Below are 26,825 nucleotides of genomic sequence, written 5' to 3'. Positions count from 1 at the left end.
AAAATGAACATGTGCCGAGTCAACACATCACAACCTCTCACGTTCGCTCCTTCCCCTGCCCTTTCAAAGGCCTCCTGCAAGAATAAAAGATTAAACGTGCCTGCGATCAGATGCCTGGGGGTCACGCTGTACTGATTAGATTGCAGTGCCCTGACCTTTAACATTTATCACCAGCTTGCTCTCCACCCTGCCATGAGTGGGATCCCACAATGCCCACTTGAGTGATTTCTTCCTTTCACCTTTTGATAGTGTGAAATAATAAACGCGCTGAGCTCAGAATACTTTCCACTGGCATTTTCAGCCTTTCTCGTGCTCCGAATATCTCGGTTTCTGCTGGTCTCTAACTCTAAAGAGAAATCAAATCTCCTTTCCCTTTTAAAAGTCCGTGATCTGCAATATTTCAAGACAAATACGGCGGCGAGTACAAAACTGAGCAGCAACTACATGTGTAACTTCAGAAGCGGTGGTGCCCCGGGGAGTTCTGCCAGTGTGCCCTTTGCAGGTTGGTGGCTGACTCTACTACCAGGTACACAGAGCAAAGGTTGATCGTTTAAGGCGCTTCATGAGCTGACCCCCTAACTTAACAAAACAGGACCTTTAGAAAAGGGGCTTGGAAGAGACAGCTCTTCGGCCTGCCTCAGGCTTGGCAGACTCTGCAGCCCAAGCGCCTCGTGACACAGCCTGATGTAGAAAATACAAAAAGAAAAGCGCCTTCTCTAGATGGTGCCTTGGCAGAAGGGCTAAGGTGATCCTTCTAATCCGTGCTCTGACGTCACGGCCAGCAGGCAATTAGCTCCCAAGGGCACTCTGGCATCAAGGCTTACGCTCATGCCTTGTAGTGGCCATTGGTGACCACGTGGATGCGGCCAGAGCGCCCAAGTGCTAGTCAAATTTCAGACCTCTTAAAAATGCAGTTGAGCACAGAGATTCAATACCTTTGCCCAAGTCAATTCCCCGTAGGTAGAAGCCAAGCATAAAATGTGGACCTGGCCTTCAACTCTGAATCAAAAGCGAGGACCTTGTGGTGGGGCAATCAGGTCTGTCTCTCTCGGGTGAACGCCGCACCGCTCCTGTGCCGCGTTTTCCACAGGCGCAGCCGCCTCTTCCTCAGAAACAAACGGCAGCAGACTTAAAAAGCTCGAGAGAACTCTATAAATGCAAAATTACACTTGATATGGAGAAAATTAGTAATGCTAATGTTCAAATTACATCATTTCCTATACTAGGAACTTTTGCAAATTCCCAATAAATCTCTCTAACCACGCGACACAGGAAAGGTGTGGTGTGCTAATGAGCGCAAGAAAGAGAATTGCTGTATACAGCTCATGGTATTGCAGCAAAAAACACTGCTCCTAATTTGCATGTCCTTATAAATGATTTAATACAATTTTTAAAAAATCTGTACTTTGAAAGAGGAAGTGCTCAGTCAAGACTGATTCCTCTTGGGCTATTTTTAACCAGATGAGAAGAACATAACAGAGCAAGAAAGGCGAACAAGACAGCTGCAACTCCATCTTGTGATGACACGCTTCAGAAATACAGACAGGCTAGATGCCACCTTCGTATAAAGAAGCGAACAGCTTTCCGCAATTTCAAAACCTATTTCATTTGCACCTAAAAGACAACCATCCAAACAAAATAAAATGTTGTTATTTTTAACAAACATCTAATTCTGCTCCCTCTGAAGTCAATTTGAGAGTAGCCACTCACTTGAACGGTTGCTGGCTTGCACCTTAAGAATATTAAAAACAAACAAAAACGAGGCGGACAAAGACACTGACTAATGCCCGGAGTATGGCTGTACGGAGGATGGTCGTGTCAGTCAGTGTTATTTCACCAACTTCTGTTCAGAAGAACAACAGACGGGGCTAAACCTGACAAACCTGAAGTTATTAAAGTTAAGAAACGCTGTTAAAGATTTGGGGAAGAGAAAGGACTGGAGAAGAGGAGCGGCCACTCCGACCCGCGCAGGCTCCGCGCAAGCAGCGCTGCTGAAACCAGCGACAGGACACACGTGAAGTAAAAACGTCGCACGATGCAGATACGGTGAAAAAAGACTCGAACACGACACATGAATCAAAGGAAGAAGTACTCTGTTTCTGGCAAGAGTTCAACTTCCTCTTCGGAGTGCTGCTCGCTGCGTGGCACCACACCTCGCTGTCTTCATGGGAACCCAGCCGAAAGAGCTGGCGTCCAACCAACAATCTAGGTATGTTCCTGTGGTGGCCCAAGCTAATACAAAACTAGCCTTAACCTGGCAGAAAATCATTTTCCCTAGCTATCTCTGCAAACTGGAGCATACAAAGGAACGTTTGTAAGTACGGCTCTTTTACAAGGGGAAGGAGAGCTTTCAAAAGTAACGCTTAGCGACTCAAATACACAGAAATGACAATAATATTTAAAAGGGATTAAAATGCTAAAGTTAATTACGGGACAAGCTGACAAAAAAAAAAGAAATCCATAAAAACACCACCAGCACAACAGAAAAAGAAAACTAAGCCCACTCACCAAGATTCTGGCCAAAGGATCTAAAGAAGGGTATCTAGAGTTCCGGTCAAACCTGGGGAGTATTAGCTGTTCAGCCTCCAAGGGGCTACAATAACTAGTAAATCCTTTCTTTATAAATCTGTTTACAGCTCTTCTGAAAGAAACGCTGATTCCCCAACTCAAAAAATAAGTACCTTTGAAATAATTCCCTAATCCGTTATCTGCTGTCATGGGAAGAGACTGATATGGTCCCAGCGTGGGCACAACCACCCCCCATGCCAGTTAATCCATCAACTCCTTCCAAGCTGGGCTGGCCGATGGGCGCAGCTCACGCGACACGGGTGTTAGGTTTGGGCTGTCCCCGCCTCAGGGATTTATGTCACTGAAGTCCAGGGGTGCCCCGCTTGGTTTCCAATGGATGACAGAATTCTTGGATTTGCTTCTGTAACACAAAATTGGAGACTCTCTGGGTCCAACCCACCAACGTGCAATGCCAAGTTCGGGCACAAAATTGAAGATGGCGGTAAGATCAGGCCTCCTATTTGTTCCTGTTTATTAATTTCAAATATTTTTTACTACTTTAACAGTCTTCAACATCCAGGAAGGCCAATAAAATACCATTTATCTGATGAAATTACTGGGGGATTAAGGGCTCTGATGTTTACTCATAAGATGATGCTACAGGGAAAGTGAAAGTTTATTCTGAACACCAAAGAGAAATGATGAAGTGTTTGGGTTTTTTGACTGATAACGCGACACCTGATTAAATAGATTCCTCACATCCAGCCCCTCCACCCAACTTCTAGACTAATGATGTCAGAAACTTCTGGAGTGGGTGGAGTCGGAGGTACTTCAGCATCTAAACTTAACCTGCATGGAAACTTCCAGGGCAAACGATGTGGTGTGACACATTCAGAGGGCTCTGCTCAAAATACCAGCTTACCCTGCGAAGGGACATCTTGTGACCTCCCCTTCTCAACGAGGGGCTGCATCTCAACATCTCAAACCAAGAGAACGACCTCCCGGCAAAGCAAAACACTTCACCGAGGAGACCGCTCAGGAACAAACACACGTCGTTAGTAATCACGATGAGCTGTATTCTGCCTCCTCGCTTACGCAGGTGATGGTTTTTAATTTAGGGATACGCTGGGAGCTCAGTTTCATTTAGGTGATGACACAGAGGTGGTTTCCCTCAAGCGTTTTGCTCCCGGAGCACAAAGATACCGCCCCCCCCAGCCTTGATACCGACAGATGAGTTTAACTCGGTCTACACCAGAGGTTTTGCTGTAAAAGGTTGGCTCTGCCCAACCTTCATTTCCAGCACTGCTCTTACGCTGGGACTAGCTCCCACGTGGCGAAATCAGATCAAGAAAGTGGTCTGGCACAAAACTGACTTGCCAGGCAGTGCTGGTGTGCTATTTGTCCCTGGCTGTCAAAAGCAGAATATTGTGCTCCGGGCTGTTCGGCTGCACGTCCAGAGGCATAAATACCATCTCCTAGCACTTGCTGAGAGGTAGAATCTGGGAACAAGGGGAGGGAAGGATCGTCGCAGCACTACATTTCTTCTCCCGATGCACCCATGTCTGATTTATACCTTCTGTGACCCATGAAGAGGTCAGTTTCCATCGGTTCTGCAGATAGAGAAACCTTTGCATGTACCTATAATAAACAGAACGTGCATCAGCAAAACTCGGTAATTTTAAAAAAGCAAAGGGGGTTGATTAGTGCAAATGACTGTAAAATTCAGATGCCAATCTACAGCCAATAAATGCCCAAACCACTACGGTTACGTTCCCCCCGTGTATCTTTCAGGCTGCTTCAGCATATGGAAGTGGCGTCATCGCTGTTTTACAGAAGAAAGCAGCACAGGGAAGGTGGACGGCCTGGCCTCACACAAAAGCCAACGGAAGAAGCGGGAATACAAAGTAAAACTTTCGAAACTCAGTCCTTGTTTTGTCTAGACAATGTTTGTCTGAATCTGGGTTCTCTTCCTGTTTTTAAGTCCAATCTAAAAAAAAGGTAAAAATGGAATAGATTTAAGCACATATATCCAGCAGCCCCTGTATGCTTCTAAGGCATTTTTTAGCAGTTTCTGTTTATAGCACACAAAAAAAAAAAGAAGTCAGCATTTTTTTGTGTCCCTACTTGGTAATTTTCCTTTTCATCTTTAAACAACTTGAAAAGGTGCTGTCCTTTAGGTTAATATAAAAATCTCAGCATAAATAGCAAGAAGCATTTGCATGAGGAACAAAAGAACAAAGGCCTTTCCAAAGGTAAAAGCTAAAGTCGTGTTCCCATCAGGGCATTTGGCTTTCCTCAAACGGATTTTCTCTGTGCCTCTTAAAACACTGACAAGTCTCACCTACCAAGATTTTCAGCTTGAGAATTTACTTGGGGGGCTGGGTTATACTTTCGTTTTAATTTAAGGACAGAAGTTTAAAGTTTCTGTTAACATCTGGGGCTTTCATTACAGAGGACTCTGATGCTTTCCACTTTCAAACCACTTTCTTCTTTTGGTTCATAATATTCTGCCGATTTGCTCAGGTAAGAGTAACCCCCTGCCCCGGTAAAGCAAGTGGGCTGGAGAGGGGGGGTCCTGGTGAGCCCGGCTGACGTGGGCAAGCGGCGTCAGAGGAGAAGGGGTCTTACGAGGGCAGGGGCCAGCGAGGGAAGCTGCGGAGAGGGTGACGGCGTGCGTGGGCAGGAAGCGAGCGCGACTGGTGTGGGGATGAGCCCAGGCGCAGGGCGGAGGCGTGCGGGGGGCGGCGTGGAGACGGTGACGAGTGCGAAGCCAGCACCGGGTCAGCTGCTCGCGGGCGGAAAGGGGAAACGGCAAAGGAAAGACCGCGGAGGTTGTGGGGTACAGGGGAGAGCCTAAAACTGAATTAAATGCCCATTAGCAAGAGCAATCACAATGGAAAAGGAACCTTAAGCATACGCCAAACTCCAGGGAAAGTCTACTCATACCCTCTTGATCAGTGGCCTGAAATCTGGCAATTCTCTGGGTTTCTCACTCAAAGACAAGCGTAGGGTTTTCGTGCTAGCATCCATTTGGCTAGAAAAAGGCTAGTCCTCTGCAGTACTTTGCAAAATACAGTTTCCCCCTAAATTTAAAGAAGACATTTAGGGCTTTTCCTCATTGATAATTAACTTGAGTTGTTATTAACTCAATTGTTGTCTCTATGTCACGTCACACCCACCCACAAAAGCTCTTAACTCAAGACTGGCTCTTCTTTTAATTTGAGTTGGCTGTACATCAGACAGTCCATGGGAAGACAAGGATATGGCACAACTCAACAGCTACTAAAAGAAAACAAACACCCTAGAAAGCAGACGTGGACCAGCTCCACTGGAGGAGTAACTCTGCTCCTTGGATGCTGTGCTATTTATATCACCATCATCATGCCAAGGAGTCCTAGTTACACATTAGGCTGCCACTGTGCACCATCTACCTGGTGTGCTCAGGGATGAGAGACAAGAGAGATTTCTAGAATTGTTTCGCTTATTAAAGGGACAAAAATACATGGGATGTACCTTGTGTCCACAGCAGATCATGAACACGTCCAGAGATGGTGTGGAAACAGCAATTCTCTCAAACGAGGTTAACGCAAGAGGAGTGACCTCAGTGCAAGTCAACCGACTTGCATCCTAGTGAACGCACACAGCTTGCACAGCCTGTCCTGAACTTAACAAGGGATGAATGCTGGCAGTCAATAGCGGGGAATTCATAGTGAAACAGTCTTATGGGTACCCTTGCAGAATGACTCAGACGCAGACAGCTCCAGCTAGTCACACAGCGTGGTCTGCAAACACCCGCTCCTCATCATCCAGGAGTTTGCAGGTAGACATCAGTTGCCTTAACGGTATAGGCAAGAGTGCTGGAGAAAATTATCTTAAAAACACATAAATCTTGCCCAAGCAACTTCCTAGTGTTGCTGATTATGACCCCTATTCAGTGTACGTCCACACCATGTGCTGGAAGGCATGGAGGAGGGATGACACCACTACAGAATTTGTGTTAGGGCTCACTCTCCCTTTGCCGTCCCAGTTGCCCGTGGCACCCGGGCTTCCCTGGAAGACGATGGCCCCTTTACATAAAGAAGTCTGGAACGCAACTCTGTGGACCCATGCCTTGCTATTACTTCATCCCGTACTGACAAGTAATGCATACGCTGGCAGGCTGGAGGCATTCTGCGTCTGTTAATGGGGTCAATAGCAAACCTCTGCCCCAAAAGGAGACTCAGGACAGGGACTCTTTGACTGTTCCAGAAGAAGGTGGGAAAGAAAAAGAAAAAACAACCAACTCACAAACACCCCAAAGGCTAGTTTTCAGCTCCAATAAATTTCTTTTATGATGTTCATACAAGAAATGAGTAACGCTAACTTGCGACCTGCTTAGAGGGTGCACCTAACTCTGAAACATCTCTAAATAGAAAAGTCAGAGGCCTTTCTGAGGACACATAAACAAAGCACAACGCAGGACGGCTCCAGTACAGCCTGTGCAATCTTGGAGAATGTAGCGATACTCTTCTGACCTTAAAAGACAAACTAAATCCATATATAAAACCTTCAATCTTAGCAAGCAGCAAACATTACGGTGACCGCTGCTAATGAAACTCTGTTTTGATCAACTAAGTACACATATAAAAATATTTCTGTCACTAATCCTGTTTTATTAGACCTTGGTCCTATGCCTTTCTGGGCTCTACTTAGCGTGGGACTGCCCTGGAGCAGCTGGAGGCCACTCTCAAGGAGGCTCTGCTTTGTGCTGACACGTTAACAAGTGCCGAAAGGCAATTAGGCAGGCTGGGGATTGCCGGCGGCCCCTTCCCAGCACAGCCCCTGCCCAGAGCGGGGGACTGCCCTGTGTGTCACCAAGCACGGCTCCCCCGGCTGCCCGGGCAGGGCTGTGCTCTCCTGTGCCGCTGGACTGGTGGAAAGCAGCCCAGATTCTCACCTGATGCTCTACCAAGCACAGCCTGCTGGCATCACCCAAAAATCATTAGCGAATGTGGAGTTACGTGCCTGCCGCTGTAAAAATCTACCGTCAAAGGATTTTAGTTAAACATGTCTTCACTATCGCACTCGGCAGCGCTAGGAACAGAGCTACAATACAAACGTGGCCGCTAAAATTTCTTTGGTGAAATACACGTGCAGAAAGGGATTCTATCACGTTCTTTTACTGCAGGAAAACAAGAGAAAATGTCAACTCACTTTTTATTTATGGAGTAAAAGAAAGCCTAGAGGGCTGAAACAGAAGCGTTCCCCTTTTTTGTCTGAAATCAGACAAAAAGCTGGCTGAGTCAAGGTAACATCATTAAAACACATAAACTGTTTTAATGGTGCCGATGGCCTAAACTCGATGTAAAAACAGATGCTATTGCGCGCACACATGATCAGAACCTGGATAATTGTTCAGATGGACCACCAGGACCATCAGCCTGACTCCAAACGGCTGATGATCTAAAACATTTCTCATTCTGGAATAAGTTCAACATGCTTCTTTTTGTCCCAGTTCAGAACAAAAGCAAAGTATGTATTTTGAAGCTGTCCAGAAATCCAGATCTTGACTCTCTGAAAAGGGTCTTACCTCAATTTAGCAAGACTTCTGTGGGTAGTAAAAAAAAAGCCAAAAAACCCCAGTATTTGAAAAATCTCCAAGCTCTTACCATTCTTAAGCAAATACATAACTGCGTTCCTAATAACACTTAGCTAATAGTTGGGGAGGGTTCATGCTTTTCATCTAATTCCCCCTAGTTGTGGCTGCGTGCTGGAAGTGTTGGTCCTGCTCCAGCTGGCCTTACAATTTGCCGTGTGTTCCCCAGTCCCCCCGTGCATTGCACTTAGCGATTATGCGGCTGTGAGACGAATTGGTTTAGCAAGTTGATCTGAGGGGAAACCACTTTTTTTTTTTTTTTTTTCCCTTTTCCTTTTTTGCAGGTTGGTTTTCCGTTGGAACAACTTGCTGAGTCTTGTTCGCTGCGTAGCCACACAGCCTCTGTGTCCGGCGTGAGGAAAGCAGTAGGAGTGTGTGACCAGGGATGGAGGGAAGAGCAGGATGACTCTTTTTGAGAGCAGCCCACAGATCAGCTATCACACAAACCTGCAGCCTGTGGTTCTGTAGCAGCACAACTTCCCTCAGACTTGACCGAGGCCGATGCTGCCGTGGACTTCCTGAGTGCCTGTACCAGCTCCCATGCTGTAAAATCAAGCCAGCGGCAGCTTCAAGGAATCTATCGGCTCCCTGAACTGGCTGATATCTGCAGCTATCCCGCTGCCTCCATGATTTGCTTCTGTCCAAGCAGCAACTCACGTTGCTACTGGGGATAAAAAACCCCATAAAATTAAAAAAAAAAAGAAGCAACTATCCAAATAGATTCACCATGTGATGACAGTGACCAGGAGGGACACAGAAAGAAAAGAGTGTTTCTCAAAAGAAAGATTTTTTTCTTTTTTTTTTTTTTTTAAATGAAGCTCCACCATAAAAGCAAAGGCAGGACAAACAAAACCCCACCACCTCGCAAAGTGAACCAGCTAAGTTCTACTCACCATTGAAAGGGTTAATCTTCTTCGAGATTCGTAAAGAAATTGATTCCTTCAGGTCTTTCTTCTTCACACACTGAATGCCCAGATTCTGAAAACTGAAGCACATGTGGTAGGATTTCAGCAACTAATAAAATCCTCAGTGTAGAATATTAAATAAATTATTTTACGTTGACCAGTGTGATAACATACAGCGTAAGAAATAAAAAAAAAGAGCTTATTTGGAGAAGGATGTAAAAGATCTGAAAAGCAGTTTTTTCTAAGAGAAGAGCAGAAACAGAAATGAAAAATACGAAAATAAAATTCCAAAGAATTTATACTCTTTATTAAGAATATATATTTCTATAGTAAAAATTGTTACTCCGCAGTACACGTACAGTGATTAAAAGTTAAATACTCAGTTTCAGGTTATTTAAAGTGGCAATTATTTTTGTTATTAATAAACCTGCATTAGTTAAGGATTTGCCCTCCTGCTTTTATCAGGGAATGTAAATTTCAAACACTATTTTAAAGGTTTTTTTGAAACAAGTCTAAACAGGTTTTTAAATCTCATCTAGTTATGGAAAAGTTCTGAAGAGCTGCAGCTCTTCCTTATTTGCATAAGAGTGCAGGTCACCCCGATGCAGGAGGTGGGGGGAGTCCCAGGCGAGCTGACTCTTTCCCACATGGAAAAACCATGACATCATCAAAGCTGAGTGGATGTAAAGCAGGAAGTTAAAAAAAAATAATAAATAATCAGAGTTTCATGATGTTACAAGAAGCTCAGAAGATAGGTCGTGCCAGCAGGCATCTGCCTCCAGAAGCACCAGCAATTTCCCTTCCTTTGAAACTCTAAAAAAAGAAGTCCTTTGCTTTAGCTATGCCTAAAAAAAACATCTTAACGCACCTAAAGATACTCCTTATTCTTGCCAACACCCTCAAGAATAGTCCTACGTTTCCCTGCTCTGAACAAGACTATCCTAGCATGATGTTGGGTTTAATTGCCTTAAACTCTCTTGCCTGCGCCCAATACACTCTGTTCAGAGGTTCCCAAATCCTCTGCCATCAGCCTCCACTTCCAGAACCTTTATTTACTACAGGAACACGTAAGGTTCCTTTTGAACCTGAACTTGATACAGTGACCTAAAGAAAAATAAAATGCAGTACCATCTCCAAATTCACTAAAGCGCTTTGGCTTCGTATTGTAGCTACTGACATTCAAGATTTGTACCGTACCTTGATGAGGAATCCTATTTCTGTCTTCTCTTGTAGGCAGTACTTTTTTTTAGGGCTTGATCACAGCACATACTACCTTTTTCCCCCACTTCAAGTCCATGAACACGCCTGGTTCCGTATTATATCCCAAATTGCTCTCTGGCAGCCCCAGGCTCTCCAGCCATCCACCATAAATTACCAAGCAAGTACATACGCAGAACAACAGCTCTACCCAGCTACGCAAGGACCGACTGCCATCACTCCACACCTTTCGAGCCTCTCACGGACATGAACTGGGCTTTTCAGCACCCTGTAATTCTCACGATTATAAACATTTTCTTAAACACGCGCTGTCACAGTGAAAGTGTCCATTTAACGATGGCTGAACAGAGGGCCGGATCAGAGGAGAAACTGTCGAGAACCTCAGCAAGGCTGTGGGGTTTCACATCAACGCACGCTGACAGGAAGCAAGCAAGATAACGAGAAGAGAGAGGGAGAAGTAGAAAGAGAGAGAGAAAAAAAAGAAAAACATTTAAAAAACCCTATGATATCATCCTTGTAGAGAGACAGCAAAGTAGGAAGTAAAATCTGAATATACCGGCAGTCACACAAGCTCCAGTGTTCATACTTTCGCCTTGCTGTTTTGGCCAGGGAGGGCTCTGCTGAAGTTTAGGCAGAACGACAAAAATCATTATACCGCAGGCAGAACGAAACGCTTTGTTCAACCGGAACTACATGGGGAACTTTAAACAAGCAGAAAGCAGAGCAATTACTCAGACTAGCCCAAAACCTGGGATTAATATCCACTTCTGCAGAAAGAAAAAAATAAAAAAATTAGATTTTTGTTCCATTTGGGACGATCTGGAAGAGTAAACAGCCAGAACCACTACCAAGAGAGGACATCTCCTGCTTACTAGTACTGTATGAAGCTTTTCTCCAACATGGACTCGAAAAGAAGAATGTGAAGACTGAGTCACCAGCCACAAAAAGGAAAATGACTTTAAACATCCAGATCCAATTATGGATCACACTGTTCTTTCATCTTAAAGCAACCAATGATTTGTTTAAAAAAAAAAAAAAAAAAGTGAGTGTACCGATGCTGGAAACATTTCAAAGAGAACGTTTCTAGCCTCCTCCCATCAGGATCTCCAATGTCAAGCTCAACTGAAGCTTACAGTTTCGCATTATCAATAAAGCGAAAGTAGCCCACTGACTATTTTGTAAGAAACTGAGAGGCTTATAACCTAACAATATTGAGAAGAATTGATGGATATAGCAAACAATCATAAGTGCCTTAAGTGAAACGGAGATACAGCATGATGTCAAAGAACAGCATTTGATGCACCCGTGGAGATGAAATAAAAATTTTCATCACGGAGATGAAATAAAAATTTGCAAATAAATATTTGCAGAGCACCCCAATGCTTTTTGGCGTTACATCCTGCAGTGGCCAAAGTGCTTACACACTTAACCTTGTGCAAGAAAATGCCGAGAGGAAAAACAACCATCAGTGCCTTCCTGCACCCGGTGAATGTAATACATAACCAGAAAAGGTGTTAAGCAATCGAGCTTCTTTGCTTGGGATCCGAAGGTGCAGAGCTGAGAGGAGGAAGTGGGATGGGCCAGAACATCCTTTGACCTTGTGTGAGGAAGCTTGATTTGAGACAACAAAGGAGAAGCTGGTCAATGGACGGTCAGAGGAAGGCGCAAGGTCCCTTAACACTTTAAGATATTTGCAATTGCATTTTCGGCAAAGTGAAGGGGAACTGTACTTGCAGGGAAGCAGGTGACGATGAGGTTACAACAATCAAGATGAAAGGTAAGTGCCTGAAGGGACAGCCCTGCCTTTCTAGAGAGGTATGACAGTGGGGAAAAAATTAGAGGAATTACATTTACTAATCCTTTTCTACCATTTGCCAACTAGGACAGCATTGTGAACAGAGCTGAAAACAATAAACTAATAAAATCGTTAGCATCTGCAACAGCAAAAGACAGGACAGTCAACATGCTACGTGCCACCTGAATACGCTGCAGCACATTCATGATCCCTTGAGCCTGGGCTGTAGGTTGAAGAAGCATCTCCACTATTACAACTGTTTATTTCACCGTCAGGCAATCATCATCTTCAAACAGCCTGTGCCTTCAGTTCTCTCCTTTAATAGTGTTCTACTGACTAAACCCACGTAAATGCGGAGTAATTTCACTAACATCAACAGCATCACATCAGCCTGAGAGCAGTGCGTAAGAGCTACTTAGACACGGAAATATTTACCTTCTTTTCTTCCCAGCTCAGTTATGTTTACCCCAAAGCAATAGCCTACTTCCAAACTCACTCCATCGCAAACTGTGAACCACAAACAGCTTGCCAATTCTAAATCCCCCTCTCCGCCAAAAATCACTCGACATTTGTTGCAGTTTATTCTGCTTTTCCTTTATTACATAAGGCTTGGTAAACTTACAGGAAATGCCATCAAATACAACTGTATTTTAGATACTCTTAATATCCCTCTGAATAGCACTGAGAAACGTGTCATACACGGCCTGAATTTTCCGTACCACATCCACAAGTAGATCCATCCCCAGCATGCTTGCTCTACAGAGCTGGGCCTGAGCAGAATCTGTATTTTTACCCAAAAAAACCCCAACCCAAACAAAAAACAGCAACAGCAGTGACAGCTACTAACACGTCTCTAGATGCGTCACAACCATTATCTTCTGAGTGACATGATATTCAGCCAGTACATATAAAAAGCCCGCACATAACTCCCATATATGTTTCTATATACATATAGAAAGCCCGCATATAACTCCCATGGCAGACGTGAACTTCCCTAAATCTCTTATCACCGTGAAATATTAATTCTAATGTTGTTGTTACCCATTCTATTACTCATCATTTTCACATGCAGGAGAGAGTCACGCTCAAGAGTAAGAAGTGTTACTGAACAAGACTGAAAAAAAGCAAACGAGTGAGAGAAAGGAAAAGGAGAATGGGAGAATGAACAAAGAAAAGGGTATAGGAAAAGAGCAGGATCAAAGATGAGTGCGTGAAGTATTGAAACTGAAGGAAATACTTCAAAGAAAAGTTGCCCTCTCTGAGATGGATTAGTAAACTTCAGCAAAGACAGCATACTAATAGCTCTTTTAATCACTAGTCAGAGTTTCAAAACATAAGATTGGCAAATCACTCGTATAATTAATCGAACTCCCAAGCAGCACCATTACTTACGACAGGACTCGCCGTTCTGGCCCGAATTCTGCTTCATAGTAGCCATCTCTGCAGTCTTTTCCAACCAGATCATGAGGGTGTGGCTTGTAAGGTTCATTCTTCGTTACCAATGTAGTTCTTATTTTGACTTTTCCAAAATAATTCAGAATCTACCAAAAAAGTGAGATACTTTCTAGATTTTGGATATCAAGGCTAGTAAAGTCCCTACACGTAACAGAAAATACATTTTATCCTGAAATACTCTATGGAAGAAATACCGCAGCTAAGAAAATGGCATTATTGCTTCATAAAAGCCAGGACCATTCGGAAGTTTCGTTCATTCCATTTTAGTTCTGTTCATTTTGCCCTAAAAACCACAACCCTTTGGCAAAATATTTGAAAAGTGAAATCTTTTTTCAAAAGTATACCTCATGTGTTTCAGAAAGTAAACTAACATACTTCACCTGCTAGTTTTGCCATAGCTGGTTATTTGTAATGATAAAATTCCGCTGGTGCCAGTATTTGACATCCAATGAATTCAGTTCTCTTAAACTACCCTACTGCAAGAATGAGAAGGATGTCTGAAAGGCTTTAAGGAACCTTTTCCTTTTTTTTCTGCCCTCTTTTTTTTTTTTTTTTTGTGGCTGGAGATCTATTGCTTCACCATCTCACCAGAGCTCTTTACACGAGTCGAATTCATCCCTGTGCAAAAGGCCAGAGGTAATATAGAAGCTTAGACCTAAGGATAAAACAGCTTGTAATGCTGTAAGACCAAACGTAACAGGACATATTTCATGATCATATCTAACCTTACAGTGAAAGATGCAAAATTCTACGTAGGTGACCACATACAGATGCTTATTGAAGGACAGGTCTAGCTCCAAAGACCTTAGGAAAAAGCTCCTAAAGCCCCAGGGATAAGCATATTACCTGTGCATGAACATTAAGTAGTGAAAGTGGACCTTAACAGATACAGCACAACATAATCCCCTATGAAGTTTCGGGGTTTTTTTAAAATTTATTCTCAGATGAATATTCAATCTTATATTCAAGAAGGGGGGCACTGAATTCTCAAGCTCCTGCTAGAGCCTTTACAGCAGTCCTCAGCCTAATTCAACACACAGCTCTAAGGTGCATAAGTTTTCCCTCATGCTGACAGCTACCGGTGAAGTCAGCAAGGGTTGTGTGGGTGAGTGAAGAAAAAAAAAAAAAAAAAAGAAAAAAAAAAAGAAAGAAAAGCAGTTTGGCCTAAATTGTTTGAAGCATAACAACTTAAAAGCAAATACAAGACTTGCTCAACCATACATTTGTGCAGAGGCGAGCTCTCCTCCTCCACTTCCCCTGCCCTATAACTAACTGTTCCTCTCCTCCTTCAGCCCTTTCTTTCCTCCTCCTGAGACTCCAAGGATCCATCATACACCTCTTTCAGCCGACATTTCACACCCTGGACTTAACCTGTGCTCTTCTAGCTTCTATCATCTGTTAGTTTCTTCAGTCTCCAATTTGGTTCCTTTCTTGGCCTTCATACAAGCCACCATTACTTTTTACCCTGAAAATAAAACTTCCACCACTCCTTCTTCAACTATTACGTCATTTCTTCCTCATTTCACACCCAGTCCCTCGAACTTGAAGCCTGATCTAGCCACTTTTCATTCTCCAGTTCCTCCTTGATGTTCTTCATCTCAACCACACCATGAATTTAATCTCTTCCTGGCCTCTCTGTTCTCATCCTCATTGATGTTTCCATTTCTAGGGGGGACTCCCCTAGCAGCTAATCAGCACTAAAGCCTCCTACGGGCTTCAGGGAGGCAGGAATTCACCTAGAAATCACCTGCTATCAGTAACAATCAGCTCTGTCATCAACAGTCACCTTTAAGAACGAACAAACTATGGCCAGGACCGCGCAGTCACCTACTATGTCCCAGCTTCCCTTTGGGTCCAGGCTGAGAGGAATCAAGGGCTCATACCACCCGTTCAACTCATGCCCTGACACAGCGTTAGGCTGAGAGTCTGTGAAAACATTGACTCTTGCCAGCAGCCTATGTAGTTCCTCGTTCAATTGGTAGAGCGCTGGGGGGGGGGAAAAAAGAAAAGAAAAAAAAAAAAGGGTCTGGCAAGATCTCCATTTCCTGGATTCCTTAACCAAATCTGGCACTGTGATAATCAAAGGGGTGACCTTCTTGTTTGCTTCTTCCCTTAGTAACTCTGGCTTCAGGGCTAGAGCAGCTTCCACAGTTGCTTTATGTAGTAGAGGCTCACTCTGCTGCTCAACACACGATTGCCAATACTGTCTTTGTCAAGCTCTCCCTCTTCTTAAAGAACTTTTATGCCTCAACCTAAAATATCTCATATTTTTCAGATTTCACGTCCTCTGTCTCCGTTTTTTCTGCTGTGATTCCAGAGACTCCATCTTTGGCTCCACTTTTTTTTGTGTACTTGCATACGCTGCGAGCACAGACACACAGCTGCTGTTCCCGGGCACTGTAATGTCCTTCAAGATGGCAGGTACTCTTAACTGTGTATTTGAGCTTTCTCTTCTCATCTCTGAAAGATTTGCTCCAAATTGAAAGACACCAAGGAACCACTGGCAACTTAAACTTCAAATAGGAGACCAGAAATTCTTCTCCCTTACCCTACTTGTCTAGGGTATCTGACACATTCCTTTGTCTCACATACGAAAGCTACTGCCAAAGTGCTTCCATTCCACCTCTACTCTCTGCATCTTTGTCCCTGCTTTGATCACAGCTGCTAGGGCTACTCTGAATCCCTTCATTCTGCATTTCCCAACACAACCGCCCAACTCGTCTTCATTGCAGGTGCCCCGACCACATAATTCCCCTTTCTCAGCTCATTTTTAAATTCTGTATCCCCTTCCGACTTCACATACTTCATGGTAGTTTCTTTTGCAGAGCCTAATCACCAACTCACTAGCTGCAAGTCACTTTCCTACTTTGCTCACTTGTACAGAGCGCCTTCTTTCATGTCGCGCCCAGCAGCTTTTCAAAGCCTTTGCAAATTTTGTACGCAAACTCCTTCAAAGCTCTCCCAAAATTCATACTGCAGTCCAAATAGTAGAAACAAACCCAAGTCACATAACTAAGAACCCAGAACAAATGTGCCTACAGAAAAAGCGAATAATGAGTGATTCCCAGACAACGAGTAACTTCACTGAGTTCCCTCTCTACCGGCACTTCAACTACCTCTACACTTTCTCCTCCTCTTGTAAATTTGAAATAAAATCTTCAATGACTAGCAGCAAGGAACTCTTTTTCCGCTCTGTTGCAACTACATTTGCATGCCAAGGAAAGAATAACAGAACATGAAAAGAAAAGTATTTTATTTACTGCACCGAATCCAACACATAGCTAAAGCGCAATGTTAATCTGGGCGATGGTAATTAAAGGATAAAAGCGGTATTTACCTGTATGGAAGGGAACGTCTTATTGTTGTCGGTACTGTGTTCTCCTGGAATGCTGCCTGCCGATCTTCCCTCACATTTGTATCTGAAACGCATGCCCCTTTGCCTGGGTTGTTCAAATATTTCAATGTAGGGTTCAGGGCCACCTTAAAAACAAAAGAAAACACTTTCACTGTTAGTACACAGTAGAGCTCAACAAGCAGCAGAAGATGCAAGAATTAGAAGATCTAGACTCTTCGACTGATATTACTATCTTTCTACTTGGTCTGCCTTCTCAGGCAGTTACTCTTCTTTTTATGTACACGCAAACATTTAAGGCGGGGGCGAGGGGAGAGAACAAATTTTAAATGAAGCCTCAGGTATCAATGCCATCTAAGTAATCAGCAAAGGACACCCTCCCCTCCATCCCACCTAGGACTTAGCTTCTTTCAGTTATTAGAGAGTCTGATGAGAGGATTTTATACAACAGAAAAAAAAAAAAAAATCATTATTTTGAAGGAATGGTTGGTATTTTAAGTAATAGACTTTTAGGAATGGTTGTCCTCTCAAAGCAGGGTACTGTCAGTACTATGTTCTCTTAAATGTCCTCTGAAAGTAAAGATGTTTCCCCTGAATTGATTAATTTAGTTCCTATCATAGTGAAGCAGAAACTCTGCAAATTATACAAAAACTACCCTACCAGGTTGAATAGCATCACTGTGGGCTAAGAAAATACCTGATTGCTGGTATTGAGTTCTACACCTGGAGCTGCCCACCTCCCACAGGGCCAGCTTCTAGCTGCAGTATCTCCCCAGACAATGAAACCTCAGTAAAAGCTACTGGGCAGTTGTCAAAAAAGAGGTTTTCAGGGAACATGAGTGATAGACAAGAATAAGAGACAGCAGAACTCTTAAATTGAGGGGGGGGGAGCAGCAAGACATTAACTTAGTAAGACTGTAAGTACTGTTCAAGTGATGTTTTATTGCCAGACAGTAACAAGCTATTTAATATATCTTACTGAGAACATCAAACAGGATAGTCAATCAAACAGTGACAACAGTGGGATGGCATGTGAAAAACAAATAACAGAGGGTAAGTAAATATTGTAGAAGTTGAATCATCGTGGTGCTGCACGATCAGAAGAACATAGCTTATGGAAATGTCTACTGAGCTCTCTGTCATCTTCATATAATAGCATCCTACTCAAGCAAGGCTGAGCATCACAAACAAACATGACAGGCAACATCCTGTGGCACAGCACTGAAAAAAGTGCTTGGACTTCAACATAATAAGCAAAATAGTTATTAAATATATTGAAAGTGCTAAAAGGGTAAAAGATTCCCTCCTTCCTTTTGCCCAAGGTCTATACAGCCTAAGGTCCATTGCGTATGAGTTTTGGCCGAGAGGTGCATTCCAATCTGAACTCCACAATAAAAGCTTCTCTTTTGTTGCACCTACAATGACTTAGGTATACCTGCCAACAAAGCTTGAACTTTACGCCTCGGATTTGTTGATCGCAAAACATTTGTAGTGCTGCAGTGGTTCACACTAAAGTAGGAAAATATTATAAACTAAAAGATAAAGTAATTAGGAGAAGTGGAGAAGGGATGGAAAGAACTGCACCTCTGAGATGTCACCTTGGTCTTACCTGAATGCACATTTCAGCTGTGACACACCCACAGACAGCTGTGGAACGGCAGCATGAGAAAGCAGCTCTGATGCTGGAATTGTATTCAACAATGCGTGTCTTTTTAAAACCTGAACGCCTTTTAAAAAGGCACAGGGCATTTCAACTTCAGGCTGTATTTGGTGCCAAAGATTTGAGAACTATGTTTTAGGATTCTCTATATTTCTTTCTAACAATTTATCAAAATGAAATATCTAAAAAGATCACCTCCCATCAAGTAGATTTTAAATAATTTTCTGAAAATAGACCATGAGCTATCACATTAGGTGCTACCCTAGGTCCAGTTACTTACAAGGTTGGTCTCTTTTCTAGATACTTCCCAGATCTTACCTAGCCCACCTTTAGACAAGCTATGCATATTTTCTCTTTCTGGAAAATAAGCAAGCCCAGCAAAGGGAAGGGGAAGACAGACATTGATAACAAAAGAGCCTAGAAATGACGTAAAGTTGGTTTCAGAGAGAAAGCATAAGTCTGAGCTTCTCACAAAACCACGCGCCAGCATATGGCTCTTTAACTTCCACACTTAGATTTACTTATGCTATTGTATTTATCAGGACCGTCCAGCGGACCAAACAGAGAGGACTTCTGCCAGCAGTAAGAAGCGACTGCTGCGCATCAGTCAGCTTCCCATTTCCATCACATAATTGAGGAGAGAAAAGAATCTCACCTTTCCATTCCTACGTAACACAGTATGCCACAAATCCAGGCACATATCCATATTCTAAATTAAAAGTCTATTTTAGATGTTACAATGACAAAAATCGCAGTAAGGTGTCTACTAATCACATGACTTTGGAGATGCCCAGGCTTACATAGCTGCTAACCAGACGCACAATACAGCCACATACGTTACACATTTGTCAAAACTAGCTAGAGCCTTGCTGTTCAAAACTACTATAGAACACCATCATTCAAATCTTCAACTCTCTCCGCTTTAACCCATAATTTCCCTTCATGCTCTATTAATACTTGCTTAAGAGGACCTTTTTTCTCACCTATTAGGAGCGCTTTGTTTTAAAACTCTGGGCTCAGTGATCTTTACGAGGCTGTGGTTGAAACAAATGTCACTGAAGGCAACCCCACTGCTTACCAGCAGGTGTGTTTGTGGGAAAGCAAAGCTCCGCGACACAGTAGCCTCCAGAGATTAAACATTAAACTTCATTTTATCTTGGTTCTCTCTCACTCTATTCAAGAATCACGTTATCATCTCTGCTGTGATTATCTGTGTCATCATGTTTGGTGGAGAGAGGAAACACTCAGAAGTGTTTGTGCGAACTAAAGGTATTATCAGCACTCTACAGTGAAGTGGAGGGCTGTGCAGTGTTCCCTATTTCTGTAAATCAGCAATGTGCTTGTGAAGTGGCATGGCTTAACTATTTCCCAATCTACGCCCACACATGGAAGTCTGTTAGTTCACACACAGTTGCTAAAGACCTGTCCTCTTCAGGTCCTGCCGTGTTGGTCAAACAAATATGAACTATGTCAAAAAACAAACCCTCTTTTGCTACTTCTGGAAGAGAAATTCACGGCTACTCATATTACCTACCTGCCCACAACTACTCGGAAAAGCATTTGAAATGGAAGAAATGCAAAAATCTAGCTAATCCTTCATCTAACTGCTTAAGAGTTTAATTTGCCTCTGTAATTAATTATAATTGCCTTTACACATGCTAACATTAGAAATATTATGCTACATATTACAACCTGCCTCTTGTTCTTTTTGTTATAAAATTGCTTATTCCTCCCATGCCCCAACTACTACACTAAATAATTTAAAAGAGAATACAGGAGACCAAGTGTCCAAATTACATATGGAAGGAAAATAGGTAAAAGCAGTAAGAGCTCCAAGAGTTCAGCCAGCTTCTACTCACTCAAGAACTGAAGGTTGTTTCGTTCTCATCTGTTTTGAGCAATACAAAAAAGGAACAAAAGCACAACTCTAAAAACTCAAAACAACGCTTCCACCAGACCTCTCCATGATGAGAAAACCTGGGCCGGTTTAAAGTTTAACACGGCCTGTGCCATTAGGGAGGAAGCATGACATGCTGCCACCAAGCAAAGTGACAGCGGGATCAAGGGTTCATACGTTTTGCCTTGTTCCTTTGCTCAAAGGAAGCAGGCTCTGGAGGGACTACACCATTTGCGATTTTCTTGCCCAACTAGGAGTGCCCTGAGAACTGACTCTCCAGCAACATCTGCCTGCGAAAGCAAAGGAGCTGCGGGTCTTGGTGGAAGATGTGAAAGTATCAGCCGAAACCCTACGACGAGAGGTGACTGCAGCAAGACACAGATGGGAGAAGCTTCCACTTTGCTGTCACTGCTCTGTACAGATCACTGGTCACCCCCTACGTCCTCCACGGCAACAGCCATTTCTGAAAAGCAGAAGCAGACAATCTATACGCTTATAACCTCCTGCAACGGCTCAGACAAGACAGACGACAGTAGAAGATTTATTATAGCGCATTCTGGCTCAGTCTAAAATAACTGAAAGCGTAAACACAGTTTTAGAAAACAGTAATCTACCTAGGACTCCATAAACTGTACAGATTCTATCAGAGAGGCAAAACTGCTCACGAGAACTTCCTCTTTACTATCGTGTTACGTTACAGAACAGCAACCAAAAGAGAAAAGAAAAAAAAACAACCAACTACAACAGCTAGCTAGTACCAGGAAGTTATAAACTTCCCCTGCTGAAAAATTCCTTATGTGGTTCCTAATTATACTGAAAATATATTAATAAATGAAGAAAAAAAAGGTGCCATCTCCTGCTTCAGTTTTCCCACTCTAAAATACAACGTAACATCTAAAAGATGCCCCCCTACAAACCCAGTTTTTTTCTCTCTCTGTTGATAGTTAGCACACACATGTATTTAACAGCAGTGAGAGTTCATACTTTGTTAAGCAGTAACTGAACACACACACCTCTTAAGTTTTGAGGCTGGAGAGCATCTTTCATTAGATGCTACTGTAATTAATGCCGTCAAGTCTGGAATTTTTGTGGTTTTTTTTTAAACCCTAAGATACCAGAGAAACACCTTCTGAAAGGAAGACTAGTTCAGTTTAAATTAGCCTAGAAAAACTTAATTGTGCTTTTCGTTGTAATTACTCAATGCACAATCCCTTATCTACGTTACTTTGCGTTTATACCATCTCCGTTTCTTATTCATCTGCATTCCCGTAGGCAAGTTCCTATGCGAACAGGGCCCTGCTGACCATCGGGGTCCTTGGCCTACTGGTGTCTTTAGCCCAGATACAAGACCCACGTCCTTATTTAACGCCTAAATGTTTTAATGACACCATTTCAAGACTTAGAAGATCCACTCTGAAACGTAACAGCCTTACAAGACGTTATCCCAAGTAATCTGAACAACCCCGCGTTTCTTCATTAACTTTTTCCGTAAGCCCGCTTAGCAAGCTACACAGCCACGGGCTGAATATCAAAAGCAGATGCTGGGATGACGGGGGTGAAGAGCACTGTCACCCTTTTTCGCCCTGTTACTCACCTCCCTCTCACTGCCTACGGGCTCAACTCCACGGGAGACGGTGGCAGAGGAGGCAAACCACCCCTCGGAGCATAAACACACCACCCGGCCGGCGCTCGGCGCTGCCCCTCAGCCAGCCCTCGCTGCTTCAGCGACGCGGCTACACAACGAACGCCACCGAGGCGGGGCGGGGAGGACGGGAGGGGGCTCTGCGCCCCCGGGAGAAGCGGGGCCGCTCTCTCCCCGACCACCCCCCCGTCCCCGATCCGCTCCCCACCGATCACCACCACCCCCCCCCCCCGGCCCGCTCCGCCGCCCCTCCCGCCGCTCACCGGCCATGCTGACAGCTCCGCGCCGCGGGGCTCCCCGCCCGGACACCTCGGAGGGACGGACGGCCGGACAAACGTCCAGACGCGACTCCCTCCCTCCCGCTGCCGCGCCCCGCACGCCGCCTTTTTCAGAGGGAATTTCCCGGCAGGCGGTGCCGCCCCCCGCCCCGGCTCCCGCCCCCGCCCCCGCCGCGCCCCGCCCGCCGCGGAGAGCCACGGGGAAGGGAAAAGCGAGCGGCGGCGAGCCGACGGTCAACTCAACGCCCGCCTGGGCTTCGCAGCGCTCCGGAGCCGTACCTGAAAGGCAGACAGATTCGAGAATCACGGAGCGGCTTGGGGTGGGAAGGACCTTTGAAGCCCAACTAGTCCAACCCCCTGCGCCGAGCGGGGACTTCTTCAATTAGAGCCCCATCCGACCCAACCTTTTCCAGGGATGGGGCATCTACCACCTCTCTGGGCAGCCTGGGCCAGTGTTTCACCACCCTCCTTGTAAAAAATCGCTTCCTTTTTATCTAGTCTAAATCGACCCTCTTTCAGTTTAAAACCATCACCCCTCGTCCTGTGGCTCCCCTCCCTGATCAAGAGTCCCAGCCCCTGCTTCCCTGCAGCCCCTTCAGGTACTGAAATGCCGCAATAAGGGCTCCCCAGAGCCTTCTCTTCTCCAGGCTGAACAACCCCAGCTCTCTCAGCCTGTCCTCCTAGGAGAGGTGCTCCAGCCCTCTGATCATTTTTGTGATCCTCCTCTGGACCCGCTCCAACAGGACCGTGTTGGACACAGTACTCCAGGTGGGGTCTCACCAGGGCAGAGTAGATGGCCACAATCACCTCCCTGGACCCGCTGGCCATGCTGCTTTGGATGCAGCCCAGGACAGGGGTGGCTTTCTGGGCTGCAAGCATACATGGCCAGCTCATGTTGAGCTTCTCATTCGCCAACACCCCCAAGTCCTTCTGAGCAGGGCTGCTCTCCCTCCCTTCAAGCCCCAGCCTGTATCAATACCAGGGCTTGCCCCGACCCAGGTGCAGATCAAGTGAAGGAGACAAACAGTGTGGGCACAAGCCCACAGCCCCAGACTGGGATCAGGAAGAGGGGTCAGTAACAAACAAGCAAATCTAGGGGGATTCAAAACACCTGTAAAGAAAGGAACACAAAGGAACACCAAGCCCAGACAGAGCTGTGGTCCAAGACTGCATTCAGTTAGCAGCAAGATTTAATACTTTTTGTTCTTTAATCTTTGCTCTGGGAATGCAATGCACTGTCACATGTGAAAATGCAGTTAAATGAATTAGTGTTCTTGAAATGGAAATATTAATCGAGTAACAAGAAAAGCCTCAAAGACCACTAAAGTAAGGTACCTAACTGGTATTTTTTTTGGTCTCTTTTTTTTTTTAATTTTACTTTTCTTTTTCTCACTATCCTTTTTTAAAGCAAAGGTATTGGGATGTCCAGAAATGAACCACAGCAGAAAATGCTGTTCTATAATCTGCAAATCCATCCACTAACCCAGGCAGCTAAACAGAAGAGATTGACCAATGCTTGTTTTTCTTCCTGCTCTGTAGTCCATCTCAACAGGACTTTATAACCTTAATTTTGCCCAAGTATCCTTATATTTCCTGTAAACAGAGATTATCTTTCTCTATCCCGCAAGCAAAACTTTCCTTATTTAAGATTCACGGTTCATCATACAGTAGGATACACCCCCATCAAATTTACAGCTGAAATGAGAACAGAAGAATCCTAGAGGGCACACAGCATAATCAAAACGTCTGTGACATTAGCTCTAGAAGATTAAAGGGAAGAACAGCTACATTATTATATTTGGATATTACGCTGAAATAATTCTATGGTTGTGGGTTTGTTTCTTGCCAGAACACCACGATTTCTCATTTTCTTTCCCACAAAAAAGTTAAGAAAGGTACAAACCAGCAGTGCCCTAAAACTATGAGAAATTAGAACTAGATCTTTATGTCTGGGGGGATTTCTTGGATCCCCTATGATTGATGATGTAAAATAAAGCAGGGAAGTAGCATATGAAGTGACTAAACACTTTTCCTTTTTTATTGTCAGGCTGGTTTGCAAAAATCTCAGATAGTAAACTGCAGCCTTTCAGGAAAAATGAACTTAGGTGCTTCCCTAAATACAGTTTCTATCCCTGGTTCCCACCTACTCCTCCAGCCCATGACACTACTGAATAGACACAGACCAAGGCACCTGGGAAACCCTGTGGCTCAAAACCATGTCTGCTCATTTCTTCAGAAGGAAAATGTTATTGTAGGGTACACAGTCTAAACTGATGTGAAATTAAGGGCAATATTCCAGGCAATACAAATACCATGTTATGACTAAAACATCAATAAACATTCCCTATATTTCCCCAGCTCTTTTGAACTCTAATTCTTAGGGCTTGCAAGAACAGGCTACTCAAAGATAATTCTTAAGACTGCGTGTTAGAAATTGAGGCAGTATCTCACATACACACCAGTGTCTATGGTACAAACTGCTTCTTGATATTATTTTTAAGAAAAAGATGAGTGGGTTGCGCTTCTTACAGCATCCCAAAAACTTTAACTCTATCCCTGCCCCTTCCCTAAAATGAAAGTGACCTATAACAAAATTAGAGGAAAAACAACCGTATGACGTGTTTCACTGTATAAGATCTATACGCTCCCATCATCTGAATACAGAGAGACTAGATCTGGCTCAGGAAGTCCTTGAACAAAGTTGTCAGAGGAAGGACAGTGTGAGTGGAGACATTTTCTGGACAGCTTTTCTTTCTCCAGCCATAAGTTGATGCCCAGGGAAAAAAAGACAATAGAGGGCCAAAGTGACCTTTTAGTCTAAGCCCAGCGTGGCTGTTTTATAATATGTTCACATTCCTGAACTATGGGAAAGTTCTACAGAAAGCGAGAAGCCTTCCCAAGGAAAAGGCAAAAACCTAAACAAATTAAAGAGGCCTTACTCAAAATCATTCCAGCATTAGGTAGATCCCTCTGTTCCTGTGACTATCCTCTATGCAATTTGTTCTGCTGCGATCTGAATCTATGGCACAGGGATTATCCCATGAGAGTGGTGTGAACTAGAGAATTGCGGTATAGCAGTGGCAATTACAGAAGCCTGGTCAGCAACTGACAAGAAGCGTAAGAACGTGTCATAACTTCGGGCATATGCAGATCTTTGCAAAAAGCAGGACGGAATTCCCCTCCTGTAGCATTGCATAAGGAAAGCCAGGTGCATCACTATTATTTTTGTCAGCTGACTTTGGCTATAGCCAGAGGCAAGATACCAGAATTCTTAGACCAGTTTGATCCAGTGCTTCACTTCCTGTCTTCCAGTTAAAGCAAGCATTTCAAGATCCCATTTTTCTCCACTTATCAAGTCTAAAGACAAGTCCTCCCTCCTGCTTTTCACTGGCTGCTGCACTAGCACAGTTAACACCTAGGTTGCTGTAAGGAATTAAGCTTTCCTGCTCTAGCAGGGAATGTCATGGGGCAAGCAAGAGGAGAAAACGGTAGAGTGGGGAAAAAAAAAAAAAACCAACCAAAAAACCAGCACCAAAACTTCTAGAGCAAAGGATTGGGTGTTTGACATGACGTTTGTCAAGCCCAGGATGATGGCTCTGGTGGTGCTTAGCACAGGCAGTGCCCAATAAAGTCTGCTAAAGCCTGCTGTGATAAGAAAGCATAGGCAAACTGTTAAGTCTTTATTTCCTGTTCCCAGCTATCTGACTTAGATCAAAGATAAGCCGCTTGTCACTGGCCTGGTTAAGCAGCCAAGCAGGCACTAAGGTACTTTTAGAATATTGCTCTCCTATTAAGGTATGTCATACTAGGAATAAAAATAACAAAATTATTCACTTCTCTTCTTGTGAAATATAGTTAGAAGTCCTGTTTTCTTGGCCACTGTATCTCAAGCCTCACATGTTCCCTTGATTAGTAATTTCCAATCCTCTTTGCCTTAAGAAATCTTTTGTTGTTTGAAGTATGTTTTTTAATCTCAAAGGCCTCTTATTTAAACACTGTCAGGCCTTTTGATAGTTAAAGCATTTGTGGTTATTAGTCCTGAGGAAGGTTCTAATGCAGAAGCCATTCCAAGAAAAATCATGGCTTCCAGATTAATGATAAACTCAAAGGTTGTTCAAGCCATTCTGCTGGAAGCCTTCCTGCATCACGCTTTGAGTTTGTTCGACATAGAACAATGCTACTGTGCCTCCTCTCAAAACAGGGTGGAGAGAAAGGAAATGCTAATAGAGAAAGGTTGGTCTTGTGGATAAGGCACAAGGCAATGATTCAGGAGACTGGAATCTGGCTCTTGGCAAGTCAGCCTTTCTACTCTTAGGCAAGTCGTTTAATTCTCCGAGTCTCAATTTCCCCAACAGAAATCAGAGAAGACAATTCCTTGCTCCCACACTGCTACCTTATTCACTCATGATGCAACTTCTTCCGGGGATGAACTGCTCATTATATGAAATTGCCGAGTACAATAAAATGATAGTTCCACGAA

The 26,825-nt window shown here is 43.9% G+C and overlaps 1 protein-coding gene across 1 annotated transcript in view; it reads right to left on the bottom strand.

The window, feature by feature from the left end:
• Positions 1 to 26,825, bottom strand: part of REL (REL proto-oncogene, NF-kB subunit) — a 35,349-nt gene that overhangs the window by 7,350 nt on the left and 1,174 nt on the right. Inside the window, 3 exon segments of the mRNA XM_063331199.1 lie at positions 9,037 to 9,128; positions 13,454 to 13,602; positions 16,854 to 16,996. Of these exon segments, the coding sequence (XP_063187269.1) occupies positions 9,037 to 9,128; positions 13,454 to 13,602; positions 16,854 to 16,996 (384 nt within the window).

This window comes from Chroicocephalus ridibundus, chromosome 3 (assembly GCF_963924245.1).
Source record: "Chroicocephalus ridibundus chromosome 3, bChrRid1.1, whole genome shotgun sequence".
NCBI classification, from domain to species: Eukaryota; Metazoa; Chordata; class Aves; order Charadriiformes; family Laridae; genus Chroicocephalus; species Chroicocephalus ridibundus.
Note: the sequence above shows the minus strand (reverse complement) of the source record. Positions and strands in the feature narration are given on the sequence as shown.